Source organism: Nannobrachium achirus (genome assembly GCF_963921795.1).
Source record: "Nannobrachium achirus genome assembly, chromosome: 21".
Classification (NCBI taxonomy): domain Eukaryota; kingdom Metazoa; phylum Chordata; class Actinopteri; order Myctophiformes; family Myctophidae; genus Nannobrachium; species Nannobrachium achirus.
In genome coordinates this window covers 34,125,943-34,149,246 of record NC_137828.1, presented here as the reverse complement: position 1 = coordinate 34,149,246, position 23,304 = coordinate 34,125,943, and the positions used below count along the sequence as shown (strand labels likewise).

The window sequence follows — 23,304 nt, the reverse complement described above, 5'->3', positions numbered from 1 at the left end:
GGGGACCCTTGTAGCGACTGACATAATCTTCTGAAACATGTATTTGTTTTTGAGATGTGCAGCTTTTTAACACTGTTGAATTTGAGACGTATTAAAACATGTTTGGGTGCACCGAACTTAGAATAGGAAATGGTTGATACTTATCAGGCTGTGTGAGACTACGCAATCTGTGTCAGATTCCCCAGCACGATAGGAAATTAAGAGTCCCACAGCCAGTCTCACGCCTGGCATAAGCGATCTCTGCAGAGACAAAGTCTTTGTCATCTGGACAGCATCAAATAAACAGAGGATTAACCGTTGTGGACCAGTAATTGGAGAGAAACTATGCTGTCCTGTGTGTCTGTGTGTGTGTGTGTGTGTGTGTGTGTGTGTGTGTGTGTGTGTGTGTGTGTGTGTGTGTGTGTGTGTGTGCGTGTGCGTGTGCATGTGGGCGTGTGTGTGTGTGCATGCGCCCGTTGGGGGGAGACACTGCAAATGTGAGATAATGCCATTTTGGAAGTAAGTCTTGACTTTCCAGGAGCTATCGATGGAAAAACAGTGCAAGAATATCGCTGTTGTTATCCAGATCTTTCATCCTAACTGGTGTCCTTGGCTCACCTGTACCGTGCTGCGCATGTTTTCCTCAGATCACAAACCAACTTCCATGGCCGTTCCAGCACAATCCATCCATATGAGCCTTCTAAAGGCACAAAGCAAAACATTATGCAGGCTCTGAAGACGTGGCGGTCTTGACTTCTATCTCTGGCGCTTTATGGCCCGAATCAAAATGTTGCACGGCCAACGTATACTTTAATATCCCCGTCGAGGGTTAATTTGTTGCACTAGCTGCCAGCAGTAGATGCAATCATCATCAACAACAAACCCACAAACAACACACATAAGAGACAACAGAATACACATAAGAGACATAGCTTGTCAGATGACATCCTCGTCACACAACATTAAGTTGGGAACACCACTCTCTCCCACTGAGTGTTAGACTGAAGGGAAATGAATTGGCTTCGATTGTGATTGGCAGCAATCGGCCAGCACCTAGACATGGTGGCTTCCTTTAGAGAATAACATCCATCAGGCACGTGCACACATAGACATCAAAGGGGGCTTGAGCCCCTGCCCTTTTACCCGTCTGTGCCCTCTCCAGACCATGAATGCAGTTTTTACTATGGTGAAAGAAATACTAACGCCCCCCTTTCCATGCCATTCCTGAAGGCAGCATTCAAGAGAATTGCCTTGCCTCCAAACTCTCCTGAACTTGAATGCAGCGTCTTATGCTGAAAGAATTGCCCTCTCTGTGTAGAAATCCATGCCGTTACGCCACATCTCCAGTATTGCCTTTTTATGCTTAGTTCCGAAAATAGCCAACATCCAAGCTCAGAACGCGTCGCACAGCGACGCCTTCTGTGCTTGGAGATCTGCTATTTTCGATATTTTCACCGAAAGGCCCTTTTAGAAATTTCAGCCCCTGCCTCTCTAACATTCTCTCCACATCGCTGACATCCGGAGCTGGCGTATAGAACGTGTCCCTGTGGATGGCCAGCGGGCCATCACTCAGCGAGCATGGGGACAGAGTCAGTGCACACACGCATGGAGGACGGCTGCATGTGTTCCATATCAACGGGCTCAGTCTGAGCATGTCGGCTCAAGTCTGCACAACACTCGCTGGCTGCGTCTCCAGCTAATGCACTCCATCTTTTTGGCTTGCAGCTGCAGCAAGTGTGACACGTTTAAAGCTTTCAAAAAGCCACAAATCTAGCCCACATTTTTAATTAGCATGCCATGTTGTTGTTATGATCAGAAACAGTTTGGTCGATATTTGAGGACTTGGATTAGTTTTTTTGGATTACTGTTGATTAGTGTTGACCAATCAGACGTGGCACTTTCAATGTTGTTGTATGCACAGTACAATGACAATAAAGTATTTCTATTCTATTCTATTCTTTTCTATAAAAGTTAGAAGCTAGCAATCAAGTACAATAAATCAATCACTTAAAGAATCTCATCATTTCAGTGATAACTAGAAAAGTGTGCTCCTTTGCCCACAAACTTATGGAAAAAAAGTCACAGGCAATTGGAATGGCATCTGATAAATCTGACTCGTATATCTTGATCACATGGCCCCGCCCCAGAGATAATGTGAACCAATTTGTGTGAGTTTTGGGCAAAATCTGTAAATCTGAGTAGTAGCAAAAAGTGTGTTTTGAAGAAAACACAACATTTACATTTATTTATATTTATTGGGTCATGATCCAAGGAATCCAGCTAAAAAGATGTTGAAGTGGGCTGTTGTTGAATTGCCACCATGACGAAAAAATAATTTGCGTGGCACTTCCTTGGAACTGTGCCTACAAAGTTTCACGGCAATCGGACGATGCGTCCAAAGTCCACGATTGTTGCATTTTGTTCAAAACGGGCCACTCCTGCAAACTTTTCGGATCCAATCCGGATGGAATATGGAAAATCGGACAGACACCATTGGATCACATGACTACTACTACTAGAGATCATGGGTACCGATTTGCGTGAGGTTTGGACAAAAACCTTAGGAGTAATATATATATATATATATATATATATATATATATATATACAGTACTGTATTTTGTACCGATTGTTCCACACTGACTCTGTATGATCATCTAATGAAGAGTGTAGAGAGACAGGAAGCAGAGTGAGAGGAGGAAAGACATGTAACACGTGGCTCCAGCCAGAATAGAACCGGAGTCGTTACAACCATTATGGTCAGCATTGGTCACTGGTCAGCGCACTATCAATTCACCTACTGGTGTGCTCTGAAGAAGTGTCTTAACCCTAACAAATTGTCTCTAATTGTCAACAATAAAACACAATTTGTTATCCACCAAATGTACAACCTTTTCACCTACTTGCTATGTGGCATTGTTGCTTTTTCTTTCTTTCTCTCTCTCTCTCTCTCTCTCTCTCTCTCTCTCTCTCTCTCTCTCAGACAAGCATTTTTGCAGAAACACCCTTGTATCCATGGAGGTGTAATTGCTGCTTAACAGACATGGTGTTTGCGACAGATGTACAATTTTACAGCTGAAGTCACTCTTCATCGTCAAATCTGTAGTGTTCATGTCCTTATGAGCCCGTGTTTTGGGCAACACATTGATGATATGAAACAGTTTTGACACAAATTAGCACCAGCATTTTCTCGCCAACAGTCCGAGTCTCTGTCAGTCCTCCTGTGCGAGGGCCTGCCTCACGTGTTTGTTCATATTAGACTTGCTAATCAGATGCTAATGCTCACCGAGTGGCTGAGCTGCGAGGTAAGGCAGCAGCAGAATGGTAATCAGTGTGGAGAGGGCCGGCTACAAAAGGGCTGATTATTTAATTTCCCTTTCCACAAGCCCAGATTCTAGCATTGAATTTTATGACTACGGCTTTTTGCTTGGAGAAGAGCGTTGCTCGGAGTCAGCTAAAGCAATTTGGATGCAATATTTTATTTCAGTACACTTTAAACTAATTTCCCTTAGACATTTAGCACAAGTCTGGCTTTCTCATCAGTCAGAGGTTTTAGGTTTTCTTTGGGATGTTTTAGCCTACCTTGAATCATTAAGCTCTTAACAACCTAACGGCTGAAATTCTAAGAATTTATCAACATAGCTGCAACCACAGACAGGAAATGCGTCTATCCTTGTACGGCCATTAAGAGTATCTTGTTTACATGCTTTTGCGGCTGTTATCTAGTTGGCTTGTGCAGCCCGGTATGTCTGCTGTGTGGCTGTGGCTGGACGACACATGGCCTTATGGCCCTCAGAGGGCCAGTAAGGGGATGTCCAGTTATTCACTACGCTGGAACCGCAGTCAGGCTCCGCTGCAGAGACAGATGCAGGGTGAAAGGTCATGGTTTGTGGACTGTAACTGGAGGATAGCTATGTGGCATTCGACTGCATGCGCTTGTTGCGTGCTTGGGGTCTGCTGGTGTTTAAGGTTGTGCCACATGAAACAATGTATTGTACTATACATGTTCTTTTTTATTTGCTAGAATACGTGTTTAGTAGAGCCTGACCGATTGTACTTCTTGTCCCTATTTTGTTCCACCTATTATTAACCCCTTTAGACCTGGAACACATAGCCTATTTGTTGTAACCCCATTTTGTAACGTTAGCTGTTGCTATACAGCAGGGGTAGGCAACCTTAGGCACGGGTGCCAACATTGGCACAGGGGAGGGTGATCACTGGCACACTGTCAGAAATGTGAGAGAGGATTTATATTTTAAAATCAAATATTGTTTTAAACGTGCATCAATTACCGTACATTACCTCACCCAATTAGCAGCAAATTACATCCTGCACACAATTCCACATTCATTAAAATTCTGAACTTTGACTGGGGAGAGAGTAGGGGAGATGGGTGGGTTATTGCTCTGAGTCTAATGATCCTTATAACAAGGTCCTGACAATCAAAATATGTCAGAATTTTGATGGGGTGTCATTAAAATGAATGTTGACATGGCACACTGACTATCTAGAAAATAAAAACATCGCACTTCATTTCAAAATGGTTGCTGACCCCTGGTAAACAGTATGAGTATATACGTATATATAGCAAAATATTTAGTTTTTAAATGCTTTAATTAAAATCTGAATATGGGGATTAAAGGATTAAAAGCCCTTTGGCTTTTTATATATTTTAATATTTCCAAGGGGGTCTCCTATTTGGAAGAGTGGTTGATGCTTGGTTTCCCATACGGGAGACCTCAGTGCATACCTCTGGCAGCGGTGATTCTGTCACAGACTAGTACTTTCTGTCAAAAAATGTTTTTTCTTTCTGTCAATAAAAAGTGTGATTCTGTCAAAGTAGATTCTTTCTGTCACTGAAAAGTTCAGACTGCCAACTCTAGTTTTCTGTTGTTTCGTGCTGTTATTGCATTTTCATTGCCTCATAGTTTACTCTTTCTTTGTTGGTCAGATTTCATCATCTCTGTCATGAATCATACCATTAAGCTGTAGCAAATACATATTTTGTTCAGTAAAAGCAATATGCTCAATTTTGATGTCTTTAGATAAAATCAATAACTTTGATTTTTCTTTGAGAATGTAAATGGTGTGATAATTGCTGCCCAATTCATACTTGACAGCATTGTGATCAATCTGAGCATTCAACGGGTGAGGAGGACAATTTTCAAATCTCGGATTATTTTTTGAGAGATTCGGAATTTCCTTTAAGTAGCTGTAGCACATTTGTTATAATCTCTTGTGATAAGCTTTGTTTAAGCTTGCATCATACACGTGTACTTCACTGATGTATTCCTTGAAGTGTCCTGTAGTTATTGTGTACTTAAATGAAAGCACAAGCCACGTCAATTTGTTTTTCTTCACAGCTTTACAGTGGCCTACTAAAATGTATTACAAAGCATTCAACTCTTCAACCTGCTCCTTTTTCCAAGTTTACCCCCCAAGGGGCACACAGTGTTTGGAAAATTACTAATTAATCTTTAGGCATGCCCAAGATTTTACTATATACTATATTAAAGTCTTTGCGCATGCCTCAGAAGGAATTAGTTATTTAGTTAGTGATTCTCATAACTTCACAATTAACAAAGTATATTATACATTGTTAATGTATGAGCCTCAGAAAGTGCCCAAAGTGTTTCAGGTGGATTGCTGAGGGCAAGTATGAAGAGGAAGTCAGAGCACAGGAGTGTCGCACCAAATTCTGGGCCCTGGGTACAAGGATTCACTGCGGGCCCCCCATGAATGTTCTTCATAGGGGGAGGGGGTTTAACCCATTTAGACACACTATTTTGTGCTTTAGCTATTGAAAAATAGCAGATCTACAAGCTCACCGAGTAGCGGTTGTGTGTTTTATCGTAGTATTTGAGTTACAAATGTTCGGTTAAAAAAATAGAAATACATATATTCAAAGATTTGCACACATTTTCACAACTTTTCAAAAATAGCAGACCTAGAAGCTCGCCGTGCGGCACTGTGAGCTTGTAGATCTGCTATTTTTCAATAGCTAAAGTATAAAATAATTGGGGCCCCTCCACTTGGTTAGGGACTAACTCAGTCCCACTCCCCCCCCCCCCCCCCCCCTTGTGACGCCCCTGTCAGAGCATGTCTCAAAATTCACACAGTTAAACCCAAGTTGTACATTTAGCTGAAAATAACTAATTTTCTGTTATTTGTGGGTGAGTGCCATCGTTGTATGACAAAGTATACATCAGGCTTCAGTCTCACTTCCTTCCAGCTTCCCTAAGGCCGCCTTTCAAATACATTGCGTTGCACTTATGTTTTTTTTTTGTCCCCAACCCCACCATCCAGGGTGAGGCTCGTCTTTCACATATATCAGGTGTCCATTGTGATGCTTAGCAATTTGCTCTGGCAGTCAAGTGTTGCAGCTGCAGCACACACGGCCCAGGGTCTGCTCTCTGATTTGGCCTGTTAAACCTTTAAGGATGAGGTACAAGCGATCAGGCGCCAAAATGTAATTTAATCCCGGGGCCAGTCCAAGGATGTTAACTGTTTCTTTCCTCTTCGTCTCTCTCTCCCATAGGTATTTCTACATCGTCTCAACCAGTATGCGTCCACCAAAATTGACAAGAACATCACAGAAGAAACGGTTAAGGTGAGCGTCACATCTCTTATGTAACAAACTGCCACGCAATTAAGACTTTGGAAAAATGCCCTGGAAAGGATTAAGCACTTTTTATTTCTGACACTGTGCGTACAAAGCTTGTTTTCATAACATAATCCAATAAAAGGCGGCGGAAATGACAGTGGAAACTAAATAAAGCAGGCCCTTGTTTTAAGGGACGCTTTCAACCCAGAATAGCTAAATTCTGAATGAAGAAAAGAAAAAAAGTGGGTGATCCAGGAAGCAGCTGTAAATATAATCTATTTATAAATGATTCCGGCTGGAGGAGTAGAGGACAATAAAGGATGTTTTCTCATGGAGGGAGTGTAGGAGACTGTCTCACTCGCCTTGCTTACTGTCAAAGGTAAACACACGTTAGCTGGATATTTACTGCACATCCCGTGTTTTGGAATAGTGTGTCTACCCATCCCATGTTTTGTTTGAGAATACGTGCAGCAGGGAAGGTTTTTGGATAACAAGTATCACACAGGGGTCACAGGCTATATAGGCTGTGATGTCACTAAACTGTCACTTCTAATCCAACAGATGACGCTTTGATCTGGCTGTAGTACCTGATGCTTTGATCTAGGATAAGAATGAGGTCTAGGGACTTTAGTTTGCCTTCCTTGTTTTCATGCTAGCATTTCATTTCCACAGAGCCCCTTTCCCCTTACAGAACCAGCACATTAATTTGTCTTTTAATATGGCCACATAAAATGACATGAAATGTTTACAAAAGTCGTCAATGCCACATGAAGGCAAAGTTAAACTTCCCAACAACCGAACCGATCCTAAATGTGTCAGACATTCATAATTGCTCTGTTAAAATAGACTCTGCTGTGCTTACACATGCGATTTCCCTCTCATAATGAAGGAATTTCAAGAGTCATTGAAGTCTGCAGCAAAAGACATCAATTTCAAAGAAGTCTCATTTATTATTCTGTGAGCGTATTTTCTGTCTCAGACGGTCCCTCGCTTAACACAACAGACCACGATGAAGAAACTTAAACACATGACTGTTGATTTGAGCTGGGCCTCAGGAATCTTAAGTTCCCGATATGCCAGGGGAAAAACTTCACAGGGGAAAAATGAATCAAATACTAACGCACGCACGCACGCACGCACGCACGCACGCACGCACGCACGCACGCACGCACGCACGCACGCACACACACACACACACACACACACACACACACACACACACACGTCCTTACTGATTATACGCTTGTCTTCTCCAGGTGTTATTCTCCAACATAGAGGAGATCCTGTCTGTGCACAAGGACTTTCTGTCCATGGTAGAAGAGCTTCTCCAGCCTGACCCTCATGCTCACCATGAAGTTGGCCGCTGCTTCCTGCACTTTGTAAGTTATACTAACGCTCCCTGACGGCTTCTGTACACAGTCAAATGTATCCCCCCATTTCACTAATCTCACTGTTAATCTATGCTCCGTTTGACTCTTTAACGCAGGGGTCTTCAACAGGGGTCCGTCCGGGACCCCTGTTGGGGGTCTTCAGACTTACTACAGGGGGGCCGCCAAATCTTTGTGTGATGGGATCATGTTTTTACATTAACCAATTGAACCCTGGCATCCCTATTCTGAGTGGAACATTAGCCAAAAATAGCAGATCTACAAGCTCACAACGCCTGTGAGCTTGTAGATCGGCTATTTCTGGCAAAGAGGTTTGGTGCAGGGAGGGAAAGTATTCGGAGGTGCAGCAGACGGAAGTATTGACGGGTCAAGTGGTTAAATATCTGAAAACACACATTAATCCAACATACACTGATGATAGTGCTGTCAAACAGGTCTAAGAAATATATGAACATGTTTAATCTGCAACACAATTGTATACAATATAGACGTATGTAGGGCTCCCTGCTTCATGTCTCTCTCAGCAAAGGGGTCCTTGGCCTGAAAACGTTGAAGACCCCTGCTTTATAACACTTGCTGCCGCTTTGACATCTGCCCTGACAGCAATACCACTCTTACTCTTTGTAAGTAAGTTGCCTCCGTGTTTGTCAAAAGCCAACTTTTGGTTACAGATATACATGACTGATGATGAGTGGAGAAAAAAAAAACAAGCAAGGCTTTTGCACACCTACCAAACGACAGCTGCGGCAGGGAGAAGACCAAGAGGCCAATCGGTGCAAAATAAAAAACTTCTGCACAAAATAAAAATAAAGATTTATTTTTGCATTTGAAGGCAGTGTGTGCAGGAGCTTTTCTTCTGCATTCTGTGCGATGTGAGTGGGAGATTCTTTTCAGAGTTTTTTTTGTTATCAAATATTTTTATTTTCCATAATCAAAAGAAAAATGCAATTAACAGACAAACAACACAAACAATAGTAAAACAAGAAAAGGAAAAGAAAACCCACCCACCCCCTTTCCCCGGACCAACACGGAATGTACAATAGTGCATGCCTGTGCTAGGCTGTTACCACTATATAGTGATTTCTTGAATCATAGCCTTAAGCTTATCTGCAATGTCCGACCACATATTAATGTTTTCTTCTTTTGCTCCGTGTAACCTTGCTATCGACTGCTCTAAATATACTATATCTAGAAAGGTTAAGGCCCACTGGCGAAACGTTTTCTTTTCAGAGTTATGTCTGTGTGTTACTACTAAGATGGGCCACATGTTGTCAATCTATCTCTCTGGATTACCCATGAGCGCCGTGAATAGCACGCACATGTGTGATATGCTTGATAGAGCTCTGATGTACTGTAGACTCCCCATCATATATCACATTTCTTTGATGCGGGACCAAATGGAAGACTGGCACTTAATAGGCATTCAAAATGTCATAAATCTAGATGCACTTCTGCCTGGCTTCAGGATAGTTCCCTGCACCGAGGTTTTAAACCTGTTGCCGGCAAGCCCTCCTTCAAAGACAGCAGTGCTCCAACGCAGGGGCACGCAGCTGTTTGTGCAGGTAACGGGTGATATAGTTTATGATGTTAGGTGACCTCACTGAGAATGGGATCTGATTCATAGTGTAATCTAGCATGTACGGATTTGTAATGAGCAGATATCCATCATGCTGTGGTCGTTCCTCTCCTCTCCTCTCCTCTCCTCTCTCCTCTTTCACTGAATTTCACTGATTCCCCTTTATATCCGAACCCCAACCCTCCCTCTATGTGCCTATATCCCCCCCCACACACACACACACACACACACACACACACACACACACACACACACTCTATCTCTCCCTCTTTCACTGCCTAACTCCAGGAAAATTAGCCAATTTCCTTCTCTCTAGGGATTGATTGTTGACGCTTCAGGATTTCCAAGAAAGAATTGCACAATCTATTTTGGTTAAGGAAGCGCAAATAGGTGAAAAGTAAGCCAATTGGACAGCGGGGTCATGGGCCAATCGAGTCCCTCGTGGTTCAAGCCTGCAAATTGGTTCAGGCTGACGAGAGATTCCACCATATACTACAGTATAGTATACCATGTGACTGAGGTACAGCGACAGACTTCCACATCACCAAGAGGATACTGCAGCTGTTCCATATTCCTAATGTGACGTCTTGGATAATGCAACGTGACATCAAGAGAAAACAAGCCATCTCCACCTAGGCCACGGGTTGTTTGTTCGTGGACACTCCAGCTTTTATGGTTTATAATCGTTATTGCCAAATTGTCTCCGCCAAAATCATGCAGTCTGTCTTTTTTTTTGTTGGGCCTCGAGGACAGCTGTGTGGCTGAAGACCATTACTGTCTCTGTCGCTTTGTACTACGGCTGATTTAGAGGCCATGTGATGAGATCTCACTGCAGCTTCTAAAGACAATGGGGCGTGAATGGCATGGGAACTGCTCTGTCATAACGTCATACGGCTGCGCGGCAGATGACAGGATGGGATTCCACATCCCTCGCTCGCTATATATTTTATACACTACTACAGTATGTCTTGTTTACGGCGGTGGATCTTTACCCCCTTTTCTTTATTCCTTTTTTCTTCTCAGCCTCTATTTTCCCTTGTTTTGTTGCTATTTTTGTCCCCTGAGCTGTGCCATTCTATTACCTTTTTATCTCTCCATACCCATTTCTCTTGGTTTCCTGCTTTCCCCCTCTCTCTCTCTTTCTTTTCCAGGCTTTCTTTTTGTTTTGTCATTCTCCCTCAGCCTCTAGAGTTCCCTTTTGCCTTCTGGTCGCTCTTTTTTTTTCTCTGACCCTTGCTCATCCTCTCCCTCCCTCTCTCTCTCTCTCTCTCTCTCTCTCTCTCTGTGTTTCTCTGTGTTGCAGAGGAGTCGTTTCCAGATTTATGATGAGTACTGTGGGAACCATGAGAAGGCCCAGAGGCTGCTGCTGGAACTCAATAAAATCAGGACGGTCCGCACATGCATACTGGTGAGAAAACGCCGTAAACATGCTTAATGTACTGCACATGACTCCAACATACAAGAACCGCACGCACGCACGCACGCACACGCACACACACACACACACACACACACACACACACACACACACACACACACACACACACACACACACAGGGGCGTCACAAGGGGGGGGGGGGGGGGGGGAGTGGGACTGAGTTACTAGGGCCCAAGGTGGAGGGGCCTGAAATTATTTTATACATTAGCTATTGAAAAATAGCAGATATACAAGCTCACAGATATAAAAGCTTGTAGATCTGCTATTTTAGGAAAAGTCATGAAAATGTGTGCAAATCTTTGAATTCTGGGGGGGGGGGTCCCTGGAACTAAACATAAAGATGGGGGTCCGTGGCCAAATACATATCATTTTGGGGGTCCTTCACATGAAAAAGTTTGAGCACCACTGACATAGAAACATAGTCTTTTTCAAAAAACCTTAGAAGGATTGGAAATATTCAAAGACTATTTCCACGATTTTTCAAAAATAGCAGATCTACAAGCTCACTGTGAGCCGAGTGCCGCGCTGCGAGCTTGTAGATCTGCTATTTTTCAATAGTTAAAGTACCCAGGTACTTTAACTTTGGTACTCAGGTACTTTAAATTTGGTGCAACACCCCTGCACACACGTGCAAAACAACATGCACGCCTACAGCTGGACAGTGTAAAAGCTGTGTGTTGTGCGTTGCAGTGTGGCTGACGGATAGATGAGGCGCTGATTGACCCTGCCCTGTGTGTGGGGCGAACGAACGCCCACTTCCTGTCCCAGCACTGACAAGACGCTCACTTCCACAGGGGAGCAAGGATTACCAAACCCCCTCTGCTCGCTCACCAGATTCTGCCAGAGAAATAAGCAACCACGTCTATGAAAACAAGCCCAAAAGAAGCGACCTCACCTCAGGCAACATGAGAACCCGTATACCCTACAAGCTCACAGATGCGACACGCTGTGAGCTTGTAGATCGGCTATTCTCAAACAAATCTTGAGGAAAAGCGAAACATTTTGAATATTTTTCGAAACATGTAACGAAACACAAATCTGGTACATAGCGGTATAGGTCCACGGAAGTCTGTTGACGAAACATATAGATGCCTTAATGGTCCACGTCACATTGATATAAACCAGTATGCGCACGCCGGTCGGCACCAAATGAACCCCACCGTTCATAGGATGCAATGGATGGCACTCGTGTTTAAAAATGCATTCCATCAAACTTTCAGATGCTGTTTTTCTCCCAGTGTGGAGGAAGAATGCGTAGGATTTTTACTGTAAATTCTCACTCTTGAAATATATAATCCTTAGTTTCTGTTCATTGTAAACAATAATAGCGATTCAAAACAGTTGTCCTTCAAACCCCTCCTCTATTCACCGTCATCAGAACAGAGGGAGCGCTCCTCATGATCACCCACCCGATCCACTGGATCACAAGCGTCTACAGCTCTCCCAGCTGCAGTCCATGAAGCCTAATTTATGCTCCGTCCTGCGACGGTGTCGCGCGCAGACCTCCAAGCTCAGAAGGGTTGCATTGGTGACGCGATGTGAGTTTGTATATCAGCTACTCTTGACGCGGAACACCGTTGCGCAATTAAGTATATATGTCTCGATAAGGGCGCTCCCATGGGAGCACCTCACTAGCACACAAGAGGAGGTTGAATAACCAGTGCTCCCCAAAACAACAGGTTTGGGGATCTGTTGGGAATTGATTACATGATACAGTCAGCTGTGCATTCAGTCTCAATGTTTGTAAACAAATAATTGGCCTATTAATGTTGGAGTCCTTGACATTAAAAAGTTTGTTTAAACAACATTAGGAAACCCAAACCCAAATAAGCAGCTACACTACAAACAAGCCCCCAAAAATGCAACCCGCAACTACCAATATTTAAGCAACAAACAAGCGTCACAAGGGGGGGGGGAAGTGGGACTGAGTTACTAGGGCCCAAGGTGGAGGGGCCTGAAATTATTTTATACATTAGCTATTGAAAAATAGCAGATATACAAGCTCACAGATATACAAGCTTGTAGATCTGCTATTTTAGGAAAAGTCATGAAAATGTGTGCAAATCTTTGAATTCTGGGGGGGGGGTCCCTGGAACTAAACATAAAGATGGGGGTCCGTGGCCAAATACATATCATTTTGGGGGTCCTTCACATGAAAAAGTTTGAGCACCACTGACATAGAAACATAGTCTTTTTCAAAAAACCTTAGAAGGATTGGAAATATTCAAAGACTATTTCCACGATTTTTCAAAAATAGCAGATCTACAAGCTCACTGTGAGCCGAGTGCCGCGCTGCGAGCTTGTAGATCTGCTATTTTTCAATAGTTAAAGTACCCAGGGCTCAGAATTTGGTGCAACACCCCTGCACACACGTGCAAAACAACATGCACGCCTACAGCTGGACAGTGTAAAAGCTGTGTGTTGTGCGTTGCAGTGTGGCTGACGGATAGATGAGGCGCTGATTGACCCTGCCCTGTGTGTGGGGCGAACGAACGCCCACTTCCTGTCCCAGCACTGACAAGACGCTCACTTCCACAGGGGAGCAAGGATTACCAAACCCCCTCTGCTCGCTCACCAGATTCTGCCAGAGAAATAAGCAACCACGTCTATGAAAACAAGCCCAAAAGAAGCGACCTCACCTCAGGCAACATGAGAACCCGTATACCCTACAAGCTCACAGATGCGACACGCTGTGAGCTTGTAGATCGGCTATTCTCAAACAAATCTTGAGGAAAAGTGAAACATTTCGAATATTTTTCGAAACATGTAATGAAACACAAATCTGGTACATAGCGGTATAGGTCCACGGAAGTCCGTTGACGAAACATATAGATGCCTTAATGGTCCACGTCACATTGATATAAACCAGTATGCGCACGCCGGTCGGCACCAAATGAACCCCACCGTTCATAGGATGCAATGGATGGCACTCGTGTTTAAAAATGCATTCCATCAAACTTTCAGATGCCGTTTTTCTCCCAGTGTGGAGGAAGAATGCGTAGGATTTTTACTGTAAATTCTCACTCTTGAAATATATAATCCTTAGTTTCTGTTGATTGTAAACAATAATAGCGATTCAAAACAGTTGTCCTTCAAACCCCACCTCTATTCACCGTCATCAGAACAGAGGGAGCGCTCCTCATGATCACCCACCCGATCCACTGGATCACAAGCGTCTACAGCTCTCCCAGCTGCAGTCCATGAAGCCTAATTTATGCTCCGTCCTGCGACGGTGTCGCGCGCAGACCTCCAAGCTCAGAAGAGTTGCATTGGTGACGCGATGTGAGTTTGTATATCAGCTACTCTTGACGCGGAACACCGTTGCGCAATGAAGTATATATGTCTCGATAAGGGCGCTCCCATGGGAGCACCTCACTAGCACACAAGAGGAGGTTGAATAACCAGTGCTCCCCAAAACAACAGGTTTGGGGATCTGTTGGGAATTGATTACATGATACAGTCAGCTGTGCATTCAGTCTCAATGTTTGTAAACAAATAATTGGCCTATTAATGTTGGAGTCCTTGACATTAAAAAAGTTTGTTTAAACAACATTAGGAAACCCAAACCCAAATAAGCAGCTACACTACAAACAAGCCCCCAAAAATGCAACCCGCAACTACCAATATTTAAGCAACAAACAAGCCAAAAGTAGCTTATAATAAGCAGACATGGCAACATTGTCACTCACTCACTCGCTCGCTCGCTCCCTCGCTCGCTCGCTCGCTCCCTACTCCCTACTGTCCTATTAAAAAGGCATAAAAGCCGAAAAACAAATCTTTAAAAACATTATTAAAAATACTTTTCATGTTATAGTGCCTTTAAACACATTCTGCTTCATCATTACATCTCAATATGCCTCACTACAGTAGGGCTGCAAGCGAACTTTCGGGGATTCGAACGTTCGTTCGTTACGTTGGCAATCGAAGTTCTAAATTAATGGGTTCAGGTTTTTTTCTTTTTTTTATACGAAAAATAATTATCAGAATGTGATAGGCCTATTCAGAATATCACAGTAGTAGAGATAGCCAAATACAAAATAAGTTTGGCCTAACAGTAATCACTAACAGTTAATGGTGACCGTTAAAGTAGTTTTAAAATGCGCCAGAACAGCTTGGAGCGATCAAGGACCGTCCTCCGCTCCAATTCCGCTCCTGTTGGGGCCGCGAACCAGCCTCGCTGACACACGCTTGATGACAGTGAGAGTGAGAGCACTCTGAGCTGGGCAGAGACTGGCTTGTTTGTGCTCTGAACAGCGAACACCAAAAGATTAAACATTCTTTCTCCTAAGCATGAGCAAAGATGGATTTCATTGAAAACCCCTAAAGGATCTATAATGCAATTTCTGAGGTTGTTAAATCGATTCCAGTTCAGCCTGAACGCGACGCTCTCCGACGCAGTCACCAAGTCTAATCATCATCCGTGCAACTCCGCCATACATTGAGCCTGTTCGTCAACAAACAGCGCAACATTTTCTCAGATTGGATTGGATTTTCCAAGTGTTAACCTACGTTTTAACACATGGGATGCTAAGGTTTATAAAATGTCTAGCTGTTCACTCACGCTTTATTTTGAAGAGCCTCGGAAGCTTCGTGCGTGTGCACGTGGGTGTCCACTGACGATTGAGGAAGAAAATCCATTTGTTTACAAACGCTCGCGAAACTAAAATCCAAACCGCGGCCGACCATCGCGGTAAAGTGTTTACCGTGAAAACAATCAGATCTCTGCTTCCCTGGCGTTCTTTTCACCTCATTCATAGATAAAGCTCTTTTTATGTTTGAGCCTAGAATGGAAATCAATGCAACCAGTTCGTGCCATTTTCTCTCTCTCTCTCTGAGCTACGGGGTGACGTATGGACTAGGGTCATTCACAGGGCATGCAGCTGCACGTAGAGCTGTACTAGTTAACCCCTTGTTGTCTGTTCAGGAACGAGACAACTCTTTTGGCAGGGTGACCCCTAGTGGCCTTAACTCGTTACTGAACAAGTTTGGCACCCAAGTTGTTAATGCGGTCACACATCAACGCGTTTTCAATCGATAAAACAGGGCATTTAACACATTTCCTATACTGTTTTAGCTGGTTAAAGGTACAGTACGTTCGATGGTTCGATGGTCTGATTGTTCGATTTTTATTCAATTAATTAAAAATCGAAGGTTCGATGGTCCGTTCGGAAAATCCCCCCCGAAGTTCGAATCCCTAAAACAGGGCTAGATTACAGCCCTACACTGCAGTCTCTTTTTCTTTCCATACTCGGCACTCGACCTCGCAGGCCTTTCTGGTTTGTAATGCAGTGCCAGGTTACTGTATAGGCACATCTGTATCGCAACGCCCAGTCGCTCATGTTTTAAGGCATCCATAAAAAGAGAGTGCTTTGAAACCGAGACCTACAGCATTGAGACCCCTCCCACCCACCCAGCCACCCAGCCAGGAGAACTGTAGTAATTACCTTATACTTTCAGATGCTTGCATTGGTTGACTTGTGTGAGCTGGCACGAGGCAGTGCCTAGCAGTGGTGGAAAAAGTACTCACATTTTAAGTAACAGTCCAGAATTCAAAATTATTGGTTTAAAAATGTACTGTACTTAAAGTACCAAAAGTAAAAGTACTCATGCAGAATGTCCCATTTCAAGTTTTCAAATGTTTAAAAATCTTTTGAAAATAGCAGTTCTACAAGCTCACAATGCGACACATTGTGAGCCTCTAGATATGCTATTTTCTAATGTCCAAAATGTACTGTATATAGGGTTTAAGTGGTTAATGCATGTTTTGTAATAATAATAAAAATCTACTAACAAGTAGTTTTCAAATAATTGTAGTGGACTAAAAGTACAATATTGGCCTCTGAGATGTAGTGGAGTAGAAGTAAAAGTACCTCAAAATTGTACTTAAGTACAGTAACACACGCCATGGAAGGAAAGAATATTGCTGATTGAATGTTACTGCGTGCAGGGACTAGGTGACCGGTAGGGGGGCTAAGATGTTAATTGAATTTGATGTGGTGATGGGACTTTTATAGCCTTGACCTGGTGAAGACCCAGTGGTGCATCGGGGTTTGTGGATCTCATGTTACCCTCCCCCAACCTGCACTTGGCCTTGGGTTTCATAGACCTCAGGTCACCCCCCTATCCTCCACAATGACCCCGGTGGAACATACTTCACCCACTGACCCCCCACTAAACCCCTGGCACACAGCCTGACCCGTTTAAATAATCATAATCTCTGTTGAGAAGGAGGTGAGAATAGATATTTATGTTTTGAACTCGCTAACATTAACCTCCCTAACGGTCGCTTTCATCGACTGAGAACCGGGGTCATCTGTAGGTTCTTGCCAGGTGCTTTCCGCTGATGTAATCACTTCCGTCAGTTTTGGGCCTAAACAAATTTCAAATGTTATCTTCACAATTGACGTAGGGATAGGTCACGAAGGGTACGGTCACATGCCTGTAGGGGAGTGACCATCGCCTGCTGTGGCAAAATGTATAGCTTGTCATTCTAAATGCACTGCAGTGGTGGAAAAAGTACTAAAATGTTACTTAAGTAAAAGTATCAATACTTTAATGTAGGAATACAAACAAAAAAAAGTGTTATCCCACGATTAACGATTGTATACCATTTTTCACCCAGTGCCAATTGTCTAATGTAATGTAATCCTCACTCTGCCAACCTGGGGAGAGCAACGGACTGACCTCATGCTTCCTTCTATGCATGAGGAGTCCAAGCCGCTTCTTTTCACCTGACAGGGGGGAGTTTCCCCAGCTGGACATAACGCGTGGAAGGAACACATTATTCCAACCAGTTCCTCTCCCCTCCATTAGGCGCCCTGGCTGGCCAGGGGGAGGCAGTATAGAGACCAGGATTACTGCATGTTTTTTGTGAGGGTACCTACCCTAGGAGATACTGGGAGAACATGCAAACTCCACGCAGAAAGGCCCTTTTGGGGTATGGGCACTGATGGTGCGGAGGAGAGAACACGCCCCCAGCGCCCACAGTGGTAATCGAACCCAGGACCTTCAGCTGTGAGGCGACAGCGCTACTGACTGCGCCACCGTGCCCACTGTGTTTTGTAATATTATAACTTATATCTGCAAAGTAACTTCTGATGTTCTCAATATTTCCTGTCCTCCTCCTTGTCGTTTCCCTTCTCCCTCTCCTCTTGACGTTCTCCTCATCAGAACTGCATGCTGCTGGGAGGTAGAAAGAACACAGACGTTCCACTGGAAGGTTACCTGGTCGCACCCATTCAAAGGATATGCAAGTACCCATTGCTGCTCAGGGTGAGTATGGCCTTGTGTGCATTCTAAACTCTGTATTGTGAGGACACCACACCCATGTGCCGCCTCGGCAGGGAGACGTCCACCCTTCACTTCACCCACCGCCGCTGCCTAGTCATTAGCAAAGGGCCGCTCCGTCCTGTTCATATCAACCTCTCCTTCCCTAATGAAACACTGGGCTCATATTCCAACACATCTCCGCTGTGGTTCCTCCAGCAGAATCGCATAGTTAGAATAACACGGGGTCTATCATCACCTCTCCTTCCCCGAGCTTAGTCCCAGCTTAAACACAGTGTACTCTCTCTCTCTCATACCCGCACATTGCCTCGTTGATGTCTGACCCCTCCACCCCAACGAAATATGCGATAAAGCGCTTATTTGTGTTGGTGATCTGAGCTGTCCCATCCCATCCATCTCGTTTAGATCTATTAATTCACACGGCCATAATCTAAACAGCTGGCTGCACGGGCACAGGGATGTAATAACAGTAATGAGAGGACTCGGGGAGGAGTAATCTGATGCTCTGCCGTTTAGAAGACTTGCAGCTGGAACTGCCAGGGCCGTCATTCCTCCTCCCTGTAAAATACCGCAGATTGCCATCGGTGGCTGCAGAAACATCCAGAACAATGTAAATCTGCCCTATAGTAACTGACATGCTGAACGCCAGTGTTTAGACTGCAGTCCCAGAGATTGCCATCGTTCTCGCTGGACCGCGGCGTGCAGTAGCCGGGCTTTGTACACAGCCAGATTCTATGAGCTGTAAACTCAGAAACCACTGCGAGATGAGAAGCAGAGATGTCGGAAAGGCAAAGGTAGCGCGGACTTGAAATGGAAGCAAATTATATGTTTTTCTTTCAAAAGAAAGCTATGACAGTCACAAATGGTGCAGAGCTAAACCTTTCCTGTATTTTGAATTATGTCATTTAAATGGTATAGGCATGGCTCGGCAGGTGGAGTAGGGCACACGGATGTACAGTACATGTGATCTGGTCTTACAGTACACATTTTAATGTGCTTGCGTGCGTGCGTGCGTGTGTGCGTGCGTGCGTGCGTGCGTGTGCACAGCCTCTATGCTTCCTCTGATTTTGATATAGTGATATGTCATGTAGGCCAGTGGTTGTGTGTATTTGTCATGAACAAATTGCTTATTTGCTCTGTCTGTGGACATAAATTAATCAATCTGAACGTGTCCTTTCTGTGTGTGTGTGTGTGTGTGTGTGTGTGTGTGTGTGTGTGTGTGTGTTCAGGAGTTGCTGAAGAGGACGCCCAAGAAGCACAATGACTTTGGGTTGGTGCAGGAGTCTCTGCAGGTGATGAAGGCTGTGTGCTCCAACATGAATGAAGCCAAGAGACAGATGGAAAAGCTGGAGGTTCTGGAGGAGTGGCAGTCTCACATTGAGGGCTGGGAGGTGAGAAACCCCAACAGAATACTCAAATCTAAAAGCGGCTAGTTTCATATTTCTCATTGACACGTCAGGTCGCATTCGGTCCGCGCTATTAAGGTAAGGGGGCCTGCTGTCTGCGATTGCTCAGAAAAGTACTTTTAACTAAACCCTATATATGGACCGGGGTCCTCCAGGGGTCTGTACTTGGCCCCCACATTGTTTTCCCTCTGCACCAAATCTCTTCCTCGGAAATAGCAGATCTACAAGCTCCCAATTACATTTCCATTAAATGTTCAGATATTTTCTGGCTGGCCAGGGGGAGGCAGTATAGAGTTCAAGAGGGGAGCACGCACATCCAAAAAAAAGTAGTACCAGGTGCTGGGCAAAAAAATACATACATGGAAGGAGAGGAATGTCCGCACACTGGAATAGGAGCTCCCACGAGTAGTTTATTCAAATATTCAGCATGACAACGTTTCGACCCCTCATGGGATCTTCATCAGGTCTAGTGAAGGACTGAGTAGGCTAGCCAGTTAAATAACCAGAAAGAGGACACATTAGTGACATGCGCGACAGCTGGGGTGATCAACTTAAAGACACACCCACCAAGATCTGTATAACAGTTAACAGTGTTAGGGTGTGTCTTTAAGTTGATCACCCCAGCTGTCGCGCATGTCACTAATGTGTCCTCTTTCTGGTTATTTAACTGGCTAGCCTACTCAGTCCTTCACTAGACCTGATGAAGATCCCATGAGGGGTCGAAACGTTGTCATGCTGAATATTTGAATAAACTACTCGTGGGAGCTCCTATTCCAGTGTGCGGACATTCCTCTCCTTCCATGGAGGCAGTATAGAGACCAGAAATACTGCATGTTAGCCAAACTAGTCCTGTGCCCGGGGGTTGTGCGCGTGTGCACAGTATCTAAGGGATTGAATGAAGGAGTCTCAGACGTAATGTTGGAGTGCCCATTGGGCAGATATTTATGCCCATACATGTTGTTCCATGTCCTGGCCAGTCTTTGATGTCAGTATATGACGTCAGAGTAGCATGCAGACAGACAGTTACCATGGCGGCGAAACTGTGTAGTATCAGTGATGTCAGAATGCAGATGGTCAGACGGACGGACAGATATTCGCTAAATTAATAGTTAGATATTCACTTTTTGACATGCCCAGAATAGGGATGCTAGTAGATTAAGCAGTTGAACTGCCCTTACTTTCAATGGCGGTATTGGCTATATTAAGGTGACACGTAATTGATCTGAACTGTAAATTCCGCAAAGAGGCAATCTCCTTCAAGCCACATTCGACTCTGCGATCTAAGGATAATTGATACACAGCGTTTAGTTAAAATCCTAAGCTATTAAAGTGAGCTGATGTGCTATAGTGTCCAGATGGCCTTGCTGTAGGGTTTTATAGCCCTTGTAACTCACACTGCAGAGCTTAAATCATGACTTATTGAGAGCCACTCAGCCTATAGTGCTAGCAATTGAACTAGAATGCGCGGTGGTGTGACTATTCTTTTTTCGCAGCTGCTTTAAGCTTTCTCATGCACTCTGGGAACAATGACTTGTATTCACCATTCTCAAATTCTTTCTGCCAGGATGAGCTTATAGTTAAGGCGGATCTCGCTTTTTGGTGACTTGTCCAATCATCACCAGGTAGATCACTGCCATGGGGGTTTGAGGTAATCAGATTATAATTCCACCCCCCCTGTGCTAGTTCTTCCTTAATAAGGGATCAATAGGCGTAGTTTGTGGCAGCGGTGGTAATACAATGGTGGTAATTGTAAGGGTTCTGGGGGATGCTTACGTAATTGACCTGGCCCTCAAGCAGAGTGCGCCTGAAGGCTTCCCTGACCCATGCACACAAGACAATCTGATTATAGAGAGTCTGGTGATTAACGCTGGTTACTACGAAAATGGATTCATACAAGAGGAGTAAGTGGATTCTTAAGAGTCTGTGACTCTTCAAGGAAAACCTCACAAAACGGCTTTTGATTAAAAAGCATTTGCTGCTGTGATCAAACAGAAACGCAGCGTTTCAAGTTGAATCTGTGCTTTGTTGCCCTCAGATATGGATATGATAAAGTATGACAGAGCATGCAAAGACCTCCTCGCGTGTGACTCATGTGACTGAGACGGTCCTGTTTCTGTGTGTGTGTGTGTGTGTGTGTGTGTGTGTGTGTGCGTGTGTGCGTGTTTGTTCTATAGGTCTAATGTGACAACAGAGAGCATGTTGTTGTACTGCAGCACATTTACGAAATCTCTCTGCCAGAGTTTTTGGTTCACATTAGCCACTTCAACCCTACACTGTTGAGTGTTGTCTGATGATACTCATGCTTTTATGAATGCAGACAGGATATTGGAATTGAAAACCTTCCACAACGTTACACCCATGTGACGTGACGTGACGGAGTTTGCGACGTCGCGCCGCTGCCGCTCACATCAGCTTTAAAGAGGTCCCAAACCCCTCATTATAACATGAGCACAAAGCATCCGACTCTCAACCCCAGTGTCTCGGTTACAAATCCCACTCAGATTGTAATGCATTGATCTAATCTAAAATGTATTGAGAATTATTTTTGTTAGGTTTAGGCATAGATATAGTTTACGTTTCCCCCAGCGAAGCAGACCACTTGGCTCCCTTGGTGAGAACAGGCCCCAAAATATTAAGTTAGGAAGTATGTGAAAAGAGGGGAGAAAACAGGGAGTAAAGAGAGCTTTAACCAGTTGGGTAGGGGTCGCCAACAACTGGCCACTGACTGTTGCGACGTCACCACCATTGCGACGGGACGGGCGTCATGTCGCTGAGCGATCTCGGCCCCTCTCTCAAGGCTCTTTAGAAAAAAGGAAGAAAGGATGTTTCTGACACATTAAGAAAGAGCCCTGAAAACATTGAACATGAGAAGCACGCACGTACGCACGCACGCACACACACACACACACACACACACACACACACACACACACACACACACACACACACACACACACACACACACACGTATTCCAAGAGGGCTAAGAATAGTGTGATGTATTAGAATGTGCATTTGGGTGGGGTGCCTTGACATTTTGCTCAGTACTGTCTTGGCCTAAGCAGCTCTCTGCGGTTTCCCTCAGCACTTTTTTTTTATTAATTATAAACATTAGCTCATTCTGGCGTGGGACACATTCACTGCTTGCCTGCCAGGTTCTGCATCTCTCACTGGGGATGAAACTAAAGAGAAAAGAGGAAAAAAAAGGAAAACGGGAGGATGGATGTCGGTGTCTTTCTGTGTTTCTGTGTGGGTGTTTGAGGAATGGGCGCTGGGAGCACGAAAGGAGTGCATGAGAGAACCTCTGTTTTTTACATTCTTGTTCCTCCGCCTGGGCCGATAGCTTGTTAGCGCTGACCCCCTGCACAGCTGTGTGCCCTCGAGGTGTCGTGGCAGGTTTTTACACAGGGTGATGGCCTGTCGTCCCCATGGTGACAGCTGCCAAGTGCTCGCCACAGAAACAATTGCCAGTTTGGTTCTCATTTCAAGTGCCTGCGTTGTGTCACTGCGCACCAAAGAAATAATGTTGAAAAACTCAAACGCTGAGGCTGACATGCTGTTCCTGTTCTTTAGTCTAGTTGATATTCTCCAAGTCTGCTTCGGTTGAGGAGGAGTTTGCTTGAATTGG

The 23,304-nt window shown here is 44.4% G+C and overlaps 1 protein-coding gene across 1 annotated transcript in view; it reads left to right on the top strand.

Moving 5' to 3' along the window:
* prex2 (phosphatidylinositol-3,4,5-trisphosphate-dependent Rac exchange factor 2) overlaps nt 1-23,304 on the top strand; it is a gene marked incomplete at its 5' end in the record, with an annotated part of 212,214 nt that overhangs the window by 30,234 nt on the left and 158,676 nt on the right. Inside the window, 5 exons of the mRNA XM_080751545.1 lie at nt 6,518-6,589; nt 7,840-7,962; nt 10,851-10,955; nt 18,156-18,257; nt 19,502-19,663. Of these exons, the coding sequence (XP_080607671.1) occupies nt 6,518-6,589; nt 7,840-7,962; nt 10,851-10,955; nt 18,156-18,257; nt 19,502-19,663 (564 nt within the window). The remainder of the gene's footprint in view (nt 1-6,517; nt 6,590-7,839; nt 7,963-10,850; nt 10,956-18,155; nt 18,258-19,501; nt 19,664-23,304) is intronic.